This window comes from Perna viridis, chromosome 13, assembly GCF_037379345.1.
Source record: "Perna viridis isolate PV_CMFRI_1.1 ecotype Kerala chromosome 13, ASM3737934v1, whole genome shotgun sequence".
In the NCBI taxonomy this organism is placed as follows: Eukaryota; Metazoa; Mollusca; class Bivalvia; order Mytilida; family Mytilidae; genus Perna; species Perna viridis.
Genome location: NC_142457.1, coordinates 5,148,048 through 5,170,550, shown reverse-complemented (window position 1 = coordinate 5,170,550; position 22,503 = coordinate 5,148,048). Strand labels below are relative to the sequence as shown.

The window sequence follows — 22,503 nt, the reverse complement described above, 5'->3', positions numbered from 1 at the left end:
CAGGTTTTAGAAATTTTTCGGAACATAACACCATAGGGCAAATTTTGTTTTGATATTGACCATGGTTAAGAAAAGAAAAGATCTTTAACAAAACTACAAAACTATCACTCTAAAGACAGCTCAATATAAAATCCTTCATGTTCAAGGTCATTATCAAGTAAAGGACAAACTGACCATCATTAATTCTTATCACACAACTCTAAAGTTATTTCATTTTTTTCAGGTCACTTGCAAATATAGGTCAACCGTCCAACGATTTACACTCTAACACTCAGCTGTACAATAGTCCTAGTCTACTACCTCTAACCAAACGACAGCGACGCCTCGTTGCCAAAAATCCTGGTACTATTCGAGCACTAATGAGTGGTGCCCGGATGGCAATAGATGAATGTAAATGGCAATTCCGGAACCGTCGATGGAATTGTCCCACGCATGATGATAGCCATGGTGGTCCAATATTCGGAAAAATTCTTCAAAAAGGTAAGAGAACGTACATGTTTTCGTTCTGCATTGTTAGCTCCTCAATTACTTATAATTTTGGTAAGCAGGACAGACGTTGAATATATTTAAGAAAGGTTTAAAATAACCAAAGAATAGATATGCGTTAGCTTCAGAAAATATAAATGCCAACAAAAAGTCTGTTTTAATATACTGATTAAGCAACATTTTCTTAATTTGAAATTTTGGAAATACATACCTGATATTCAAGATACAAACAAGTGCATTTTTGTTTTATTTGATACTTCTAATCCACTTCTTGAAATTGCATTAATGTATTTTAAAAATAAATAAATGAATAATAATGAAAAAATAAAAACTAACATACAGGTACCAATACTAATATTTAAATAATAATAGGCGACGTAACAAATCGAACACGCGTTCGAAATTAAGAAATCAATGACTGCACAGAAAATTAATTCTAATTTATTTAAACTGAGACGTTACGATCAGACAACACTATACCAATATAAGCCATTATGTCGAACTATCTTCAAATAACACTTATTTGCTAAGTGTGATAAAATCATGTTTAATTGTGTGAACTGTCATAATATCAATACACTATCACCTAGAGCCGCCCCGAACGGAATGTATTCGGAATGTTCATATTGCCTCCTATATCGATAAGCCCCGAGGAAATTTATAGATTCATATCACACGTTATCGCTGGGTCTCGTCGAAAATCTTGTAAATGAAATTCAAATTACCTACGGCTAGATTTTCTTATTTTAGAGTTTTATTGGTTAAAGATACAGTTAAAACGTCGTAAAAAGTTCAAGACTTTTCTTTGATTTAATGCTTTTAGACTATGTGTAATTTTCAATAATACATTTCATGTATTGATTTTAATTTTGAACTTTTCATTTAAAGTGTCTGAAAAGTTGTAAAAGTATTACCCCACGTCGCGAAAACACTGTTAGTTAATTAAAATAAAATCATAAACAGTTATATATCTCCCTTTTAAAGGCATCATTCTAAACATTAAACCGTCGTACAGAACATGTTCGAACATTTTATAATTTATAACATTCTCATTACTGTTTTAGATTTAGAAGTAAAGGTTTGATGTTCTATAAAATACGAATATTTCAATTATACTTAAAATTCGAACGGTGTCTTTTTCTAGCATGTGAAACGTAGTATACTAAAATAGACGATTATTAAGGTTTTAGCCTTTCCGTTAAAGTACGTAGTGTTAGAGCATGGAAATGTAAGGAGAAGGAAAAAGTACACTTCATTCTCATCAGTGACAAAAGTAATTTCTTGAGCCATTACCAAAGCTGGACATTTCGCCCCACACATATTTCAGACCATGACAATAGGAGAGTACACTAAGACAATAAAAACCGTATATCATGACGCATGTTACCAATTTGGAAGTTAATACCCACGGCTAACAAAAATTATGAAAGGGCTTAGATGTTTCAATTTATATGTTTATTCGGGAGCGTTTAAGGTTTCATCTTCCTCATATTATGTTGATCGCTAACAATTATTAGACATATATGTACATTGTGCATTATTTAATATTGTGACGATTTAAGTATTAGTCCATATAAAATTCGCCACTGCCAATGGTGGAGGTACATTTGTAAATCATGCCGAAGAAACAATACGCCGTATTTTTTGGGAGTACATAAGACCTATTTTAGGACTACATACGCTGTATTTTTTGGTGTTAAATACGCCATAGTTACATGCAATCTATATATCTATTATCTCAAAAGTAAATAAAAACTAAAACTAGGTAAAATTACTTATATGTGGTCTATAACTGTTTCTGAATACGATTTCAAAGCAAATTTGGTGGGTTTTGACATACATAAAACACCTCCTGTCTGATTTTTATAAAGACTGCTATTAATCACATCAATGATTATCTCTGTCAATTTTCGAATATTAGAATAAAACAATAATAGGTATGGTTTATATATCAAAGAGACAAGAATTCCATGAAAATGTCAGTCAAAGGACACACATTGATCTTCAGTCAACGACGAGGCAATCTCTCATACCACAGAGCAGGATGCAGCTTGCTCCAAAACACAATTTTACACAGGTACTGCGAAAGAGTTGCCCCTATATACTCAAGTAACATAAAAAATAAACTACGAAAAAAAAACGAAACTAGACATACAGAGGCCAGTAATTCTTGACTTTGGACAGGCGCAAAAGATGCGGCGGGGTTAAAGTACTTTGGCGTGATCACAGCTCCCTTTAAAATCTGGCCACTGTGGAACTACTGAAGTTCAAATTTTTTTTTTATTTTAGTTTGTGTTTTCACTGTTCTCTAAGTAGTACAATATATATAAAGATCAATTTATTTATGAAATCTATTTTTGATACTTTCGGAGACAAAGATAATGTTTAAGGATATCATCCTTGAGTATTTTGAATGGCTTCTAATGTACCACAACCTTCCCATTGAGTCAGGTCACAAGTGAACAACAGATTTGCCAATCGCGCAATGAAAGTAATATAATCGGAGATGAATGTCATTTCCTTGTTGAATGTTGTAATTTCAGTGTAAATACATAATTAATTGTAGCACACGAAAATTTAACGCTCTTACGAATGTATCCGAGAAGTCTGAACTGAAATCTTTATTGATTTATACATGTATGTATAACAATTATAAATGAAAAGGTGGGTTCTCTGATTTGACCAGGGTTACTACAAATTATTCATATATTAAAGGGTGCACGTGGGTTCTCTGATTTGACCAGGATTACAACAAATTATTCATATATTTTGAATGAAAGGGTGGGTACTCTGATTTGACCAGGATTACTACAAATTTAAATTGTAAATGTTTGTGTTTTGGTTGTTTCCGTATTTTACCACATCAATAATACACATACATGTACCATAGCTTCTTCTCTGGTTTATTTAAATAATAAATAAAATTATCTTTTTGTGTAAAGTCCATTTAACAAATAATTTAGGCACGTTTTTTTAAGTCCGTTATCCTACAGTGTACATATTCGTTGGTAATTGGTGATGTCAAACAATAATACGATATTTGTTTTTACATTTAAACCAACACGATTGCACATTGATGCACCTTAAACTAATCATTTGCAAATCTTATCTTTTTGTCATTTTGTGTTTGCCACTTTGGCACGTATTGATGTGGTTTTTAACCTTTTAATTATAATTAGCTATTAATTACTGTTAATTGATAAATAAAATCTTAGGAATTTGACATCTGTCAAATGGGGTTAGAAGGGATTTTATACGAGTATAAACCAACTGTTTAACAGGATATCACGTAAATCAGCTACACGTATAATCACAAATCATGGTTTTAAATAAAATCATAAATATCAGTAATTACAAATCATGGTTTTAAATAAAATCATAAATGATGAAATTTAAAAAAAAGTTCAAGAATCTACAATTTCACTTAAATAAATATGACGAACATATTGCACATAGATAAGTTCATGTACATTGTACTAAATTCTTTCAGGACTTCATGGTTACTGCACATTTTGTACATTTAGTAAACAGTTACTTACGGGTCTGTTTATACATGTTGAAGACCTTCAGTGATACCTGAAAGTATTTACTGTTTTGTATTAAGGTTATATACTTGAGCATGTGTTAGTTAACCCATATCCGTTCTTTTTTTTTCTAGTATTGTTAAACAATGGTTTGAAATAAAACATAATCATAAATCTGGCGGCTCAGAAAGTAACTTAATTAAAAGTATTTAATATCTTTAAACTTAACATTTTTGCATAGCATAAGAAGATTGTTTGAAAATAAATATTGTTTTCCTGATAATAATACCAGAAAAAAGCGTTTTATCAACACAGATAAGACGTAGTAATAGGCCATGGATAGTCTAATTTTACATGACTAAAGCATTATTAAAACGAGAGGAAGATATAGAAATGTGAGTTCGACCAGAAACGTAATGATAGAACGACAATAAAATTCAAATAATATTGTATCCAGTATGTAAAACTCGTGTTAATTTGCTCGTTTGCACCTTATTGGTATAATGTCGCAAAGTTGATCCGGGAGACACACAGACCCATTTGCGATAAATATGAATGGAGCTAATTTCATTTTCATAGCCGTATTTACGGATGTTTGCAAATTGATCGACATTTGATGGCCAAGGCGTAAATACGAATGAGGTGTTCTAGGCTCAATTGTAGAGTTTTTATGCCAATATTGAGAATGATTTTTCATATTTGATTCGTTTCGTACTTGACGGCAAATAGAATAATTATGTGTGGTAGAAATATAATAATATGACTCGCCTTGTGACATATTTTCTTAATCTCCTAGAAACACATATACAAATTAGCTATTGAATCCACTTAATGCTATTTTCGACAGTAATAAAATCTTTGTTAAATGTCAGTTAGGGGGAGGACATGTTGTCAATACCCCCAATTTTCGGAGGAAAAATTTGCATACATTATCTTAATACGTAGTGTCACCATCACAATAATGATGGACATTATCATCACATACAATTCCATTAGTGAAGCACGCTGGAAGAGGAACTTCTTAGCAATTAAATAGTTAAAGCCAAAGAAAACATGACAACAATACAAGGATACAATGGTAGTCACTTACAAAGTGTTGCCAATGTAATCAAGAACATGTTTCTGGCGTTCATAGAAAAAACAAAATTGCAGTTTTCAGAGAACTTAGGTCTCACATCATACACGTACATTGTAGCTGATTGATCATGGTTGTGGTTTGTGCGACATCACAGCCGGTCAATTATGGCTATGGGTTGTACAAATACTTAGAACCGGCTAATCAAAGCCCTATGCTTTTTTTCGACATCACAGCCGGTTGACTTTGACTGTGGTTTCCACGTTGTTGTGCTTAGTGCGGCGTTATAGACCTGTATAAACTTACGGGGGTGTCACCACATGAATCATAATTTCAAAATATCAAGGAAATATTATTCAATGCGTTAACCTCAGTGACATTGACACGACACCGACGAAATAAATCACTCCCTTAAAGAAATCCGGACATATTCATGAATAGTGCAAATTTTTGTTGAGGTTAATGTTTACCCGGAACATGAAATCTCTCGTTAGTAGTCTGTCAAACAAATTTGAGGATTTATCTATCAATGTGTGTGTGGGGTTAATGTTAATGGGCCTTCAATAGACATAATGAGATTTAACAGCCCGGACTCCTCCTTAAACCATAAACTGTTCAAGTCCCGTTCCGTCATCGATAAAGAGATAATTAGCGGGTCATTAATCAGTGATTTTCTATGACTTCAGAAGGATAACTGATATCAGACAACAGGACGATTTGTATTGTCAGTTTCTGTAAAATTGTTTGTGTGTGGTCGGTTGATTTTTTTATGCTTAAAAACAGACTTCAAAATTTTTGACACTAAGAGTATAAAAACTACAGGTCTATATGTCCTGTCTCGACACAAAATAGGGTTTTGTTTTCGATTTCGTCGGGAATATTAAGAGATAGGAACTAGTTCTTCATGCATAAGATTAGCAAAGTTCCCCTCTTTCATTTCAGTAACATAAACTCATCTTAAATGGTAAAATACATGTAGTGTTACTAGAATTTGATATAGGATCTGTTTTTTTCGAAAGGAAACCATTGTGTATATTACTGATGCTGTGTATTAAATCTTGTCTATGGTCGCTAATAATTATACATGTATACTCAACTGATTGAAATATGAAATATATTGGAAAGGATTTCCTTCGGAACTGATCTAAAATACTGCAATTCAAGTTACAAAATATTCTTCTATTAAGGTTTTTTTAAAGTTTTTCAAATAATTTATAAATTGATTCATACAGATTATACAATAAACTTCAGACCTCCGAAAATATAGAACATTATAATACAACAGTAACTATTAAGTACTTTTACAAACTACTTTAATACACCCCCGAAGAGAGCCTATATGGGTGTATTATCAACTTGGTTCTGCATACTTATGGCAAGAAAAAGCATCAATATCCGGTTTGTACCTTAATTTTCAGGAGCTGAAAAACAACATTATGGCACCTTCATTTGCGTATACTTGTATACATGCAATTGGGAACCAAACCGGACTCGGAAAAAATTCCTTAGTTTCAATCATTAAGCACAAATCTAATCATAGCTTTTCCAAGGGTTGCCCGTAACAGTCTGCAGTATGGCGTGCAGATGTTTACGAAAATTACGTAATCAATATTACCCGAAATTCTTGGGTACTTAAAATTTGCGAAACGATAACAAATCGAAAATAATCGAAACGAAACAATTGAAAAAAAAATGAATCAAAACGAAATATAAACAAAATTAAATGATACAAGAATGGAACGGAACTAATTTAAATAAAATAAATCTGAAGGCGTTTCACAAATTATAAGGACCATTATATTTACCAGTGAGGGACAATTCGACCCCAAGACATTTCGGACCATGACAACCCAAAATTCCTTACAAATGCCGGATAGGCCAATAGACATATCAGACCATGACAATTAGTATAATGCTTTAGGACAATTAAAACTATACATCATTACACAATTTACCATATTTGAAGGTTATAAGTATAACATACCAAATCAGAGCTGACAAAACATTTCAAAGATGTTTTTAATTAATGTCTGGTCGGGAGCGTTATAAGGTTTCACCTTCATCATATTATTTTAGGTTAATGGTCAATATCAGTACACAAAAATATATGTCTAAAACTATATTATATTACGAACGTTTTCCCAATTTGTTAGACAAAATGTAAAGGTTTTGAGAGGAGAACTTCGTATTAACAATGTTGGAATGAGGTGATAGCAAGTACAAATGTACATGTTGTATACATAAATATATGCAAACATGAATACTTGAACGAACTGCTTTCAAAGTAAAATAAAACAAAACAAAAGAAAACAAAGCAAATTTGGGTGCGAAGAGGAATATGATGCGCAGATAATGGTAGGTTTTATCAGGTTGCTATGACGTATATGTATTGCATTTTTATGGGTTACATATTCGTGTTGGTTTCTTTCTTCCACTCCGACAGATTTTTTTCCCCATTTAAGTCAGTGATTGGTTTTCCCTGAAAAGATAAGTATTTTCTATCCAAAATTGTTATGTTGAGAAAATGTGAGTCCCGTCTTTTTTTGTTTGTCGCAAAGCGCTGTGAAATATACACAAAATATTTGGAAATGTATAACATGATCATGCTTTTTAATGTTTTGTCATGGTCTGCAAAAAAAAAAAAAAAATGGACCATGCCCTTTTATTTCGAATTTCATCATATCCCTTCCATAAAACCAAATTGTGTTTCATTTAAGACTTACAGGCGTGATGCGGACAGTCTGACCGCTTGTTAATGACGAAGCTTGTGGTGTATTGATAAAAGATATATGTTCTCATTCAACCAAAGAAAAAATGATATGATGAATGGCTCTTTATCTACAAAAGGCTATAAGTAAATAAAGTATGTATCAACACTCGACGCTCAAACTTCCCCAAATTCTACGTATTAATCCCTCCTTACTAAACAAAGACAAAGTAAGTTTATGTGGTATACACCCTTATCCAAGACATGCTTTGAAATATATCTTGTACAAAAAGATCATTTAATGTGTCAAGTATCATAACTTAACACGCAAATTTATGTAGAAAAATATGTTTACTCTCTTAATCTCGGAAAGTAAGGTATAAAACCCCTATCAAGTGCTCCGGAACCTTTACGTTAATTTATGTAGTTTTTCAGTCTACTATCGAAAGCCTCTTTAAACCAGGATTAGTGGGTTCTTTATAAAGAAATGTCAGGGCTTTAAACTCTATTTCAAGGCTTGACTTATGATCTTCCATATTGGCGAATAGTCTACATTTAAACATATCAAATGATGTATGTTATGTACATATAGCATTGCATTATATCTAAATCAGCACTATGACTAACTCAAATACACTTCAAATATCATCGTTTATCAATCGTATCAAATCACAAAATTAGAAATTTACTTCAATATTGAACATTCTTTGACTTATTCTTGGTACGTTTCACCACATGAAAGGACAAGTTATTGTTTGGTTATCATCACAATTACCTGTCAACTATCGCTTAAGCGATTAAATCGTTTAGGCCAAGCCATAAAATTATGGTTAAGACGCAACAAATATACTGCGTAATTGCAATAGCATGCTACCCCGAAATGTATGAACTTTTATACAATTGAAATACGTGTACTTAGAAATTAATGATAGTTACAATTATACTCAAGCCCTAATAATACATGCACTTAAATAGCTTGTACAATTACACTTACAATAAACAAGTATGCACGATCATACCTTACATATAATGTATATACTGAAAGAAACGATGCTGTAAAAATGACGTATTTTATGCATTTTTAATTGTATACATGTTATTTCATAAAGTCAGGACTGAATGACCTTGTAATCATACTGTGCTCAATATCAATCGAGGACTAGTATGATATGTTCCATATACATCGTAGAAGATTCTCATGAAAATTACATTTCAGTCTCTTTTAGAATCAGACAGTGAGTGATACATGACGGTGTAGTTTGACAATTAAGCCTTTTTACAATTCTTTTTCTATCACGAGGACAGCAATAGAACTAACTACATGATAACAGTGCATAACAAATGTCAATGTCAACTGGTCAAATGCCGTTTATTAAACTTATAATGTCAGTCTATTTAAAGTATTATCAATATTTTGTAAATCTTTCGAATAATACGTTAAAAAGATAGAAATTCATTGACTGACCTCGGCCTATATTACTTAAATGAATATATAATCATTGATATATAAAATTTTACATTAAAACCATAAAATTCCTGTTGATTGTCATATAGATAGAGATCAGCCGTTAAACCAACGTTAAACCCTCGTGCTAACCACTACATGGCGTTAATATGATAACTATCAACATATCTAGGAGTCATCTCATCCTAATAATTGTCCTGAACACATATAATTAGAAAACACACATTTCGTTATTGTTTGTTATAATCTTTTTATAACAACTTTGTTCGGCCACCCCGTAAACAGTTTGGACACTAATTATTCTAGGGTCAGTTATCAGGCACTACGTTTTTTAATGGTTTTAGCTTTCCGATTTATGAAGTAATAAAATAGCTAAAACCCGTTTTGATGATATTCATCTTTTAAAAACGGCTATGCGTAGTTTTGAAATATAAAATGAGTAACTCTCTTAAGAGGTAGACCTAGGGTAAGGGTCATAACTCTTGTAATCAGGTATATTTTGTTTCATATTCAATTTCACCAAAGCCTTTCAAGCTTTCATTTAAACCAGAATGAAATCAATCCAAATTACTTTGATGCTTATAAGAGATTATTGTAAAACGGCGAATACAAACGTTCCAATGATTTGTAAGAGTTGTATCCCTTACCCTAGGTCTACCTCCTTAAGTGGTGACATATAATGAACGTATTTATGAATCTATGATATAGCTTTTTACAGTAGTATTTGACTGTAAAACAGTGTGGTTTGTGTTGTTTATTATTGAGCGTTTTCCTTATGCAGTCCAATGTTATGCTATTCTAGTAAGTAGATTTTAATCTCTTATCACATATACGAATTACTGGCGAAGTGTTTTATATTCTACATGTTATACGTGTTCAATACATTAAGCTAACTCCTTGTCTTGGTCTATATTAAGGTGAAAATGTTCCATGATAATATTGAAATATTTGTCCGAACTCCTCATGTTAGTCACATGGTAGTAGTAGAAATACATGTAACTTTTTCACTATTATAAGCAGTATCTTACATGTATTCATTCAAACCTAATCGACATCATTTTGTCTGATGAGAACAATATACAGATCAATTAAATTTAACAATTAAGACATTGTTATTATAATGATAAATAAAAATAGTAAATAAAATATGATTTAGCATGAAATGAGAGGGTACCAAGAATCACTGATTCATCATTATTAAAGTCTGTTGCTCACTTCTTCCTCCAGGTAAGGCCTTGATTATCAATTAACTTTGATGTGTTAAAAATAGAAATATCCTACAATAAATCTTACAATTAATCCGTTATCACTTTCGTCAGTTGTTGGTTTTTGGATGATATTAAAAAAAAAAAAGAAAAAAAAAAGAAAAATCATTAAACAAGTAAACTGCAGCTTACCAGTTCACTTCAATGTTTTGTAGAGACAGTTTCAATAGACATTTCACGGTATATTGTTATATATGATTGACATTTTTGTATTTCCTGTTGCGAGAACTGTGTAATCTAAAATTCGTAGAAAGTTTTCAGAAGAAAAATGGTCAGAGCGTCAGCGACGTTCTACATATAATGTTAAAATGCTCTAAAACTCCAATAAAACATTCTGGCGGGAGTGACGTATTTCGGGAATAATGTATACAGTAAGGAAGCGAGTGTTTACTTTCCAACGCAAACGGCACAGCATTTGTTATAGAAAGTATTGTATAATACTATTGGTCTATACCACAGCGCTTAAAAACCATAGCTGCATTATGAACGAAGACAAGTGGTTTTTAAGTACAAATGTTATCAAACAAATAATGTCAATACTTTTTTTTCCAACGAACACATTTCAATACATGTATCAAACTAGTTATTTAGCAAGCTTTTAAAACATTCAATTTCAAAAGAATATTATTGTAATTATATAGTATCTATCACTATCATTGTAATGATACAAATACCGTCCTGTATCGCGGTTTTGTAAACAAGTTAATAAGTAGACTTCATAAAAGCAAAATAAAAAAAATACGGGGTTAACACACTTAAAATTTACGGGATACCGAATTTCACAATTATACAACAATGATATAAAAGAATGACAATTTTTGAAAGAATGTAACAGTTTTATGACAAAATTTGACACTGTAATAGTAGGGCTTATTCAAAGTTATAATAAACATTCTCAAATCTTATTCTCTTATTTTCGCTAACGATCAACAAACACCCATTTAAAACAATCTTGTATCTTGTAAAACACCATAATTGAGTATTTTATGACATTTTTGAACGATGATGCACAAATTTGTAAAGCGATAGCAGATTTTTGAAGTTTTAAATAAACACTTTTTGCAGGTGTACCGACCAAAGATTCTCTTTAATGAAGATTTAATTAAATAGACTAAACGGTCTCCTAAGTTTTCTACAGGTGTAGTCGTACTTATTTATCAAAAGAATTTACGCAATTTTTAATGCAATTTGGGTAAATTAAATCGTGATTCAGAAATGAAAAAAACTGTTACAAAGCAAACGGTTACACAAAGTCAATATTTGATATGAATGGTTGTTTCAAAGTCGACTTTACGTTGTCTGTTTTGGAAAAAAAAATTCTTTGAACTTAGGTATTTTTTTTTCTTTTTACGTCTGATGTAATAAATGAAATAAATATTTATTATTAATTCAGTCCTTATAATGTTTCTCCATTGTACACTAATTGGTGTTTTAAATGAAATTATGAGAACACAAAAAGAACAAATGTCTTCTAGAGTTGATTTTCCCCAAACGCCACTTTGCATGTGGAAAACCCTTCAAAGGAGAATATCGAATTTGAGCATTAATTAATAGACAGTAAAGCAACTGTTGTTATATTTCAAATTACACGTTTACAATAAAAATAATTATTAGAAAATCGGTGAACCTGTATACTGATATGATTTTAAAATGGCATTTATTATGCTGGTTCATCTCTGAAATTGTATCTACACCATATTCACTTCCCTAATATTCCATTTCCTATTCCTCATGAAATGAATTCCAATTGTACTTTTCATTGCTATTACTACAATGTTATATTTTGAAATGCATTGATTTTGTTCATAAATTTGAATATATTTATCTAATTATCTAATTTTAGTTTCTTCTTGCAAAAGCCATAACCCCATTTTAATATCTCTATTTATCTCCCCATACGATATAAAATGGGAAATGTATCCCATTCAAATGACCAAGTTGGTTTCTTACGGATATCGTGTTTTTGTACATCACTGCCTTGCATTTCAATAAACTTTGGTTGTGGAATCTCAGAAGTCACCTGTACACGTGTATTTTAAAATGGTTATCTGAAATATTTGTTTTGGTTTTTTTTGTGTTGGAGTTGTATGCTTGCTTTTGACATTGTAGATTTCTCAATATTGTTTCATTTCGTTTTATATATTTCGTGAGTGTATGCTTCTTACCTACCATTTTTGTTATTCAAAAGTGATCCAGGTTCTAATGTCAAATGATTTATTTGAATATCAAATCTCCCAAATATATAAATAACTGAAGGAGATATGACACTAAATTGTTGACCCTAAAATTACTATTGAGTTGCTTCATACCCATACAAATCTGCATGATCATCCACTGAGTTACTCAATTCAGGTCTTGGTAATTGTTTGATTATAGTACTAAACCAATCTTTTTTATCAGGAAAATATTATTTCTTTCCAGTTTCATGTTGAACCTCCCTTAATATCAATAGAAATTACACAGCGCAAAAACAAAAAAAAGGCCAAAAAAAAAAAAACAAAAAAAACAAAAAAAAACAAAAAAAAAACAACAAACAAAAAACAAAAAACAAAAAACAAAAAGAAAACTTTTTAACTACAAAATAGTTTTAGGTATTGTAGCTTAAACGACATTTATAGTTAAACACTATTAAATCATTTCTTCATTTTTGCAATTTTAGCCATTATTTCCATAACACCTGTATATATGTAAGATTACATTTAAAATCACCCAATGGCTTAATTTCTATGAATACGCAATTGAATGAAAAAGGGAGATAAAATGAATATAACCTCCACAAATAAGTATATCATAAAAATATTTTTCAATTAAAGTTTACAGCATCATTTCGTACAAATTAACATTTTATTTTCCACTAATCGTTTCACCTGTGGAGTTCGGGTAAATGTTCAACTACAAGTACGAATAATAACCAGGCTTATATTAAAGACCTCTATACAAAATTCTTTACTACTTACATAGTGAACAAGAACATGAATTTTACTCAATACTGGAAAAGACTATCGTTTTATGTATAAAAATGCAAAGCTTGGTGCATTTTTTCATCTGGTAGTTTGTTAAGAGATTTGCTCAACACTTACAACACCCGAGGATATGTATTAAAACAGCGTGTAAGGTTAAATTGGCTTATAATTTATCATACGATGGTTTGTCTGACAGACAGTTTATCTCTGTATGATTTTAACTTTTTGTAAATTTTGGCTAATTTTTGAAGAACCAGACCGTTATGGGGAGTTTTTGTATTAATTGACAATGTTATACATTCTGTCCGCATGACTCGTACAAAGTCTGGTATCCGTTCCGGATAATTTACTTCGGAGCATTTCTTTGATGGTATTTAGACTCTTAAAGTTTATTTATTTGATGTTTAACACAAAAACCACCAAATATTTTATTTGATACTCATATAAGTTGTTAAATTTATTTTAAGTTCAACCAAAAGAAGAAAAAAAATCAAACCTTTAACATTTCAATTTTAAATATTGTTGCGATTTAGTACAAAAAGTAAGTAATCGATGTTCTCACGGCGAGTTATAATTTTTGTGTAATTATAAATCACTTTTGTGCAGTCGGAAGTGATAGAAATAAAAATGAACTTTTATTGCATCTATAACACTATTTAAAGAAAATAATCATTTGTAAAACTTTGAACATTTGGCGGAACATTTGATAATAAGTCGAATTGTGCAATGTGCTTGATAAACAAAACACTGGATGATCAAAGTGATTTAATGGAATCTACCCTGGTAATTTGTTATGTTCAGAAGCAATTAATAATAATGTTATTTTCGATATTTAATATATTTGCCGTAATTGTAATTTATAAATTAATTGCTCCTTTTTGAAGTTATAAACTACTATATTATTAGTAATAAATCCTCATATGGTTAAAATCTAAATTACTGTAAGCGTGGCACTAAGTGGCACTAAAACTTTCCCGTGAGAGAAAATTTCGTGGTCATACAGCTTAATGACTTAAGCAAATGAAAAATTAACACACACACATGAAATTTGTTTTTGTGAATATTTTGGAACCATGAGTTTAGATGAAAGTATTCGTCCGTCTGTCAGTCGGTCCGTCCTCCCGTCTGTTACAATTTTTTTTTGTACCAGATTTTTCAGCTTCCTTACTTATTTGGTGTATTGATTTCTCGTATTGTCTTGTACTATCTCTCCTTTTCAGGTTCCTCGCTCATTTATTTCCTTTTTACCGAACACTTGGTAGTTTTTGCATAATGGAAATTTTCGAAACAGATATCTCAGCTTCTACATTAGGGAATGCTTAGATGTTTGGTGTATTGGGTTCTCATGATAACTTTTACTGTGTCTCCCCTTTCCAGGCTCGTCGCTCCCGATTGACTAGTTTTTTAGGTACTGTATAATAGATTCTTTCGTAACGGATTTCTCCGCTTCTACTGATAGGAATGCTTAGATATTTGGAATATTGCTTTCTGATGAAGACTTGTACCACGTGTCTCCCCTTTCCAATTTCGTCACTCGTCTACTTGGTACTTACCTATCGACTGTGTAGTTTGTTAGATGCTGCATAATGGAAACAGATATCTCAGCTTCTACATTAGGGAATGTTTAGATGTTTGGTGTATTTTCGTTCTCATGATAATTTGTACTGTGTTTTCCTTTTTCAGGTTCGTTGCTCATTTATTGCCGGTTTTCCGATTGACTATAGTTTTTTAGGTGCTGCATAATGGAAAATTGTATATAATGCTAAGGAAGTAGGATGGGAAGCTAGGATTTCAAACATAATAGATTTTGTTTTATTGGAAAATATTAATAAGCTTTCATTAACTTATTCTGATAAAAATATATTATGAAGTTAGATAATGTTATGATTAAAAATCTTATAAAAGTAAAGATAAAGGATCGAGGTCGTTGACTGTTTGGTTAAGTTTACATTTATTAATGTTAAGATTAAAACTAGTTTGTTCTCAGTTATCTAATGTAAATGTTTAAGAATAATTTCACTTTTCTTGAAACTCATTAAAATAGAGTTACCTCCCTCTATCCAGTATACTGACTCATCGGATTTGAAGTTTGCAGAATGCACAAAACAGATATATATATATATTTACATATACCTATACCTATACCTATACAAAATACCTTTAACGGCCGAACGTATTTCATATTCTAATATTTACCAAATAAGAAAATAGAAAATGTAGAGACTGGCCTGTATTCATGGAAATTATGTCTATTTTTTGACAAACTATACACAATTGTCAGCACACTGGTTTCTGCATATAATAATATATCTTTTTTAATAAATCGGTCTGATTGAGATAGTACATGGAAGGAAACATGTTGAAATGCATATCGTAACAAGTTATTTATTTTTTCATGGTATTCACATATCTACCTAAAACAACATTGAGGCAAACTCAAATGCATTTTATCTTTATTGCGGCTCTTTATATCTGGCAACCTAGAATAACAATATGTTTATATCTATCTGCGTACTTTTCATCGCAATCTGTGCTATTTTTTAACATCTATGTGGAACTTTAGAAAAAATAGTACATTCTTAGCATGAAATACCATTCTTCTTTTTCAGGCTGTAGAGAAACAGCGTTCATCTATGCAATCACATCGGCTGCTGTAACACATGCAATAGCGCGAGCATGTGCAGAAGGAAGTGTTCTCACGTGCAATTGTGACTATAGTATGCGAGAACCCCCCATGACCGAGGACTGGAATTGGGGTGGTTGTAGTGACAATGCAAAATTTGGGCACAAGTTTTCCCGAAAATTCGTTGATATTTTAGAAAAAGGCAAAGATTTCAGATATATGCTGAATTTGCACAATAACGAGGCTGGAAGAGTTGTATGTATCACCTTAAGATATATTCACAACTTTGTTAAGCATATTGAAATATGCATTTTTGGTATATTAAACTGATACATAAGAAACTCAAGCTTAGAACAATTCACTTAAGCCCAATTTATTCAATACTTCAGATACTAAAAAAATGCCGGCACATGTACACAACAGGACAACATAACACATATACAAAGTATAAGATATGATTATGCATACGTATCAAAATTGTCAAATATTGCTAAAATGTTGTAATTGTGATATACAGAAATTTAAACCATAACATTTCAATTTTGTATTTTGCTTTGTCTTCGCTGAAAAGCAGCTGAAATTAATGGCAATGATATCCGTCTAACCAAATATCAGTTTATCCGTCCATACACTAGGTCTTACGGATTCTTCTCCCCTAATGTCTTTTGGTATTCCTTTCATTTTTGATAAGTACGATATATTGTTGTGAAATGTAGATGATACGGCCATTCTGGTTCGACAATTAGTGCGTTGGTACGCAAAACCTTTGAAAAAGCTTGTCATGTTCCTTCTTTAATGTAGGATTTATTGCTATGGAAAAAAAACTCTGTATCGCCACTTTGATGGACATTTTTAGGAACTATTTGTCTTCAACGATTCCATATTATACAATTGGTTTAAAATCTCCTCTGAAACGCGCCTTTTCTCCATTTTGATAGGATGTATTGTTACGAAGTAAAATATTTCTCCTTGTAGAAAAAGCTTTGGGTAGATTTTCTCATGTTTAGTAGGGAAGTATAGAAATGACGCCTGCATGAATACTTTTACTTTATATTAATATCTAATTTTATAAATTGAAACTGTTGCTGTTAAACAAGTTTAAATGCTGTGATAACACAATATTAAGGTACCATTTTTGTGATTTTCGTGGGTAGGCAAAACCACAATGCGTATACCTCAAATCCACAAATTCAAGAGTTCACGAACTTGTGTTTATTCTCTAATCTACGAAGATTGGTTTCCACGAATTAAAGTACTTAAACAGTAATGATCATTCTACTGGCAAACAATATATAAACTTATATTTTCGTTGCAGCATGTGTCAAAAGCAATGAAAAGGGAATGTAAGTGCCACGGTATGTCTGGCAGCTGTACTATTAAAACTTGCTGGATGAGGTTACCAACATTCAGATCTGTTGGGAACAAGTTAAAAGATAGATTCGATGGTGCAACTCAAGTTATATCTGGTAAGTTATATTTTCAGTGAATGAAGGAAAATATATTTTATTCTATTTTTGGCGCATGTGATAATAATAAAAATGATGATAATGATAATTATGAAAGTTATAAAGATAAAGTTTAAGAGAATATTTCTGAGAACAGTGATGACATTTTTAGGATATATAGCACATCTTGTGTATGATGTAATCAAAATGATTTTATTTCATGCAGGGCTGCTGAAATGTTTTTTTTATAATACAGCTTGAACATAATTTATTAAAACAAAATATCCATCATATTCGATGTTTTATAAATGCAATGAACTTGTATGAAAACATAAAGTCATTTGATATGAAATAAAATTCATCATCTTCCACATTACATCATAAACATTTTGCCCATTTTGCCTAGGTAATGACGGAAGACGTTTGCCTAAAGGTAAGACTATGTGTATCACTCACGCTTGTTTATTGCCTGCTAGCAGCACTGTTGTAGCTGTGTACGTAGTCTTATATGGATTGGTGTCATCTGGTGGTCATCTGTGTGTTGTTGATAATTCGTACTGATTGTTATTTGCTTTTAATTTTTCGGTGTATCATTTTGGTATTAAGACGAATACTGCTTATTTTTAATTAAGGGTATACATACTTGAAGCTTATTTGATTAAAATCAGGATTTGTTGTATTTTATATCTTAAATGTTATTTTTATACTTAGGATTAATGTTTATTTCTCAAGATTCGCATATTCAACCAACAAAGCCCCTTATGAAGTCTTTGTATGTAAAATATCTTAGACAATATTAATCAACACTCGTGTTAATTCATTATTCTCGTCATAGAATGGGAAATGTTTTGGGTCAAGGTCTCCAGCAAACATGTATCTTTCTTTCAACTTTGATGTTCATTGTCATTCTTTATACAAAATTCGCAGCTTGTCACTAACAAATATATACCCTGCATGTATTGCTTTGGTTGTGTGTGTGTGTTGTACCTGCACTGACGCTTTGCTGTTGATTACGATAAACGAAAAGTAAACTTCAAATCTCATTTAATAATCAACATTTTGTACCATATTGCTACAATTTTTCGGTTTGTCTTACGTTTTTAAGCTTTATATTTATTTTGACTTCTGTTACTCCCAGTCTAGAAGTTTAGAAGATTATACCTATTACAAGTGAATGTTGTTCATTATTCAAATTTGAATTCCCATTTTTTTGCTATTTCCAAGTATGAGAACAAACATATGAAAATGTCAGTTGCATCAAACTAAATTGAAAAAAAATTGGCTATTGACGATAAAATATTTGCTTTCATTTGTTTTGTTATAAGGATGTCGATTTGTGATAGTGAAATTTCAATTGATGTGACATTTTTAAAGAGTACCGACTTTGTTGTCGACACTTTGAACATGACTAAACACTCCTTATTTTTGATTTTCATGAAACGCAATAGGTATAATCCGCTTCGACACCCAATAGCAGTAGCCGTTTTTGACATCTTAGAACAACTTCAAAAATTAAAAGGCAAACATCTTCTGTCTGGTATCATCTTTTATTATGCCATCATCTTAGGCCATTTATTTTGTGCATGACCAAATTCACAATTATATTTCTCTATTCTTTTATAGACAATAATGGAAGCATACGTCGTAAAAAGAAGAAAGGAAGAGGAAATAGGAAAAGAAATAAATTTAGGTTTGCTCCAGTGAACAATAATCATAAACCTCCAGGCAGGCGGGATCTTGTTTACTTTGAAGAGTCGCCGCCATTTTGTGACAAAGACACATCCATTGATTTTGGCGGAACGAAAGGAAGATATTGTAATGCAACATCAATTGGAATCGAAGGTTGCGACCTTATGTGTTGTGGGCGGGGTTACACATCAAGTGAATACACAGTCAAAGAACGTTGTAGCTGTATTTTCCATTGGTGTTGTACCGTTAAGTGTGAGATTTGCACGAGAACTAAAGTGCGTCATACGTGCAATTAACGTTTGTTGATACAAGCGAAATTAACAAGAAATGGTTTTATATGTGATCGATTAACCGATAATGGGCACTTATATGAATAAAATGAAATCTCGTTTAGTTCGAGAGTTAGAAACCCAGCAGTGAAAAAGTTTATGCAAATCTTATTTTAGATATTTATATTTAGATATTTAATGCATTTATATTGTTCATTTATTTGGTGCTGTTTTTGTATATAGTTGTCAATTAATATTGATATTGCAATATTTCATTTGAATCATTTTACAATTGTATAGAGGCTTGTATATTGCTTGTAATTCATGGTTAATGATTGCTTACACTGGTATGTCATATTAAAATAATGTTCGTGGTCAGTAAAACGGGCTTCATGTTTTGTTGCATATATACTGAACTGTTCGTTCACCATTCAATTTTCAAAACAGAAACCTGACGAAATCGATATTTACAATGTTTTTTTTTAACAGTTGGGTTTTTCTTTTGTTTTTATCATTAGAAAAGAGGCGCCCTTTGAAGCCAAAAGAAACAAATAACGATTTTACGGAACTAAACCTAGGGTAAGCAACATAACTCTTGAAATCAGTCATATGTTTGCATTATATTCAATTATACCAACGCCTTTGAAGCTTCCATGTATAACTGAATGAAATCGGTCCAAGTTATTTTGATGCTTACACGAAATTGAAGTAAAATGGCTTGATACAAACGTTCCAATGATTTGTAAGAGTTTTACCCCTTAGCCTAGGTCTACCTCCTTAATTACTTTTAGGTGTTTAAGGTTAATATCATTTACTAAGAAATCATCACAAGTGCTCTTATTTATCACTATAAAGGACTGAGTGTCTCTTTTTTTTTGTTTTATTTTGCATTATTGTTCTTCCCAAAGATGCATAATGTTGCAGTTATGTATATAAAGTTCAGTAATAAGTCATATTTAATTTTCTTTTGTTATCCTTTTAAAAGCTAAATCTTCTGGTTTTATAATTACATCTCCGATAACATTAACATTGATATACTGTATCAAAGCAAAACATGTACAAGTGAAATTGACATTAGAACAAAAAGTTCAACCAAATATTTTTCCTACCTGAGAAAAGCAGGAAAAAACACATCACCATTTCAAAAATTTTGTAGACAAGTCGAATTAAAAATACCGTTTTATTGTGAGATTGATTTTCATTCTTGTGTATTTATTTTTCGTTTTGTTTTAAAGACACTGAAGGAATAGTATTCAACCTCGATGTTCTTGTATTTCAAATTACAATAATTTTACCATGATATCAAAATAGGACAACTGCGATATGTATTAACAGTCGTGTCAGCCAAAACATCTTCAACAGAGAGATGTATGATGTCATACAGTAGGCCATCCGTAGATAGCTGATGTTTTTGGTAAAGGTTTTATATTTTGTGAATTAAGCTATTTATGGTTTGGAAGTATCATATGTGTGCCGGCGTATATATATGTTTTAAAAACTCCTGAGCCTTCATGCATCCAACACTATGGTATAAAGTATATATGAAGACGTTTTTGAGGAGATTGCGAAGTTATATCTAACACTTTTGTAGTATAACGATATCTTTCCCGAAAATATTTAACTGCGTTTTGTCCCGTTATAATTGATCATGATTTTCGGTCTTCTATCATTCTATTAAACAAAGTTTTATATTATCATGGATTCTCTGTCTCCACATTTGTCCCTTAATAAAGCCACAAAGATCTTCAACTGAATCCTGAAGGAAATTATCTCGCCAAAAACTAAGACGCTTTAGAATCATATAAAAAGAAAAGAACGGCTATCGTGAAATCCATCACATGTACATGTTTACCAGCGTATAACCTTAATCGGAAACAGTAAATACCTTGATATGACGTTTGCATAATCCTCGGAGTATGATATTAATGCTTAATGCATCTGTTCTTCCTTATCTTTGGATGTATGTTAGCATTTCAAGCGATAATATTTCAACAATTTTAATTTTCTTCGTGTTTGTTTCTTCGTAATGTATAGAAATCTTTGGAATAAACATTCTAAAGAAATGTTATCCTTAAATTACGTAATATTTTCATACATACAATGTACTTTTCTGTTATCGCAAACTCTTGCCATCTCTTTCTTTTTTATTTTTAGAATAAAATCATCCAAACTTTAAACGGATTGTTATCATTTACTTACTTACACTTTCTTCTACCCCGGACTTGACTTTTAATGAGCAACTCGGCGGGTGTTTCGAGAAAAGCAGAGGGCGCTTACCCCACCAGTGCACCTTGCCCATACTTCCAGTTTGTAGTGGAGTCCGAGTTGCTCATTTACTTTTGTTTCTTTGTATGTATTATTTTAATTACTGTATGTACTTTGTTGTGCTTGTCTGTATCCCATGTCTAGTCTTTGTCCCTGGATTACATTCTTTTGATTTCTGCTAGAATCTTGGTTCCCTTAATTACTCTTACAGTAATGCATTGATCATTTTCATTCCCAAATCGACTCTCTGACAACATTACACAACTATTCGGGGTACATACTGAATCTCTTGTTAGTTCAATGAATCGTTGGTCTATCCGTCCCCCACAATTTTAATATCCAGATAAAAATAAATAAATAAATAAACAAATAAATAAATATAATAAAATATATATATAATTTCACAATATACCGGAGCAGTATTCTTATGGACCAAAAGATACAGATTAAGAATATTGTGTATTTAGCCTATGTTTTCATAAAGGTTTTGAATGCAAGGATATCTTAAATTACCTCTAGTTTTTATTACAGATAGCGTGTGACCATGTATACTGTATTAGGGGTGATACGCTTGTCACAGCAATCAGGTAGCAGTCTTTATAAAAAAAAGAACATACAGTAGGTGAATTTTGCATGAAAAAGAACCCATAAAACTAAAACAAGTGAATAGCAATATAACAATGCTGTATATGTTCCAATCGCCAATCAAACGCCGTGTTATTGGTGT

The 22,503-nt window shown here is 31.5% G+C and overlaps 1 protein-coding gene across 4 annotated transcripts in view; it reads left to right on the top strand.

The window, feature by feature from the left end:
* LOC148599343 (protein Wnt-1-like) overlaps nucleotides 1-21,688 on the top strand; it is a 43,622-nt gene extending 21,934 nt beyond the window's left edge. For 2 of the 4 annotated variants that reach the window (XM_088557306.1, XM_088557308.1), the window contains 5 exons: nucleotides 224-480; nucleotides 16,095-16,363; nucleotides 17,424-17,574; nucleotides 17,960-17,986; nucleotides 19,177-21,688. In XM_088557306.1, the coding sequence (XP_088413432.1) occupies nucleotides 224-480; nucleotides 16,095-16,363; nucleotides 17,424-17,574; nucleotides 17,960-17,986; nucleotides 19,177-19,538 (1,066 nt within the window). In that variant the 3' untranslated portion in view covers nucleotides 19,539-21,688. The remainder of the gene's footprint in view (nucleotides 1-223; nucleotides 481-16,094; nucleotides 16,364-17,423; nucleotides 17,575-17,959; nucleotides 17,987-19,176) is intronic. The other 2 variants (XM_088557307.1, XM_088557309.1) reach the window with 1 other exon arrangement.
* Nucleotides 21,689-22,503: the final 815 nt, after the last annotated feature.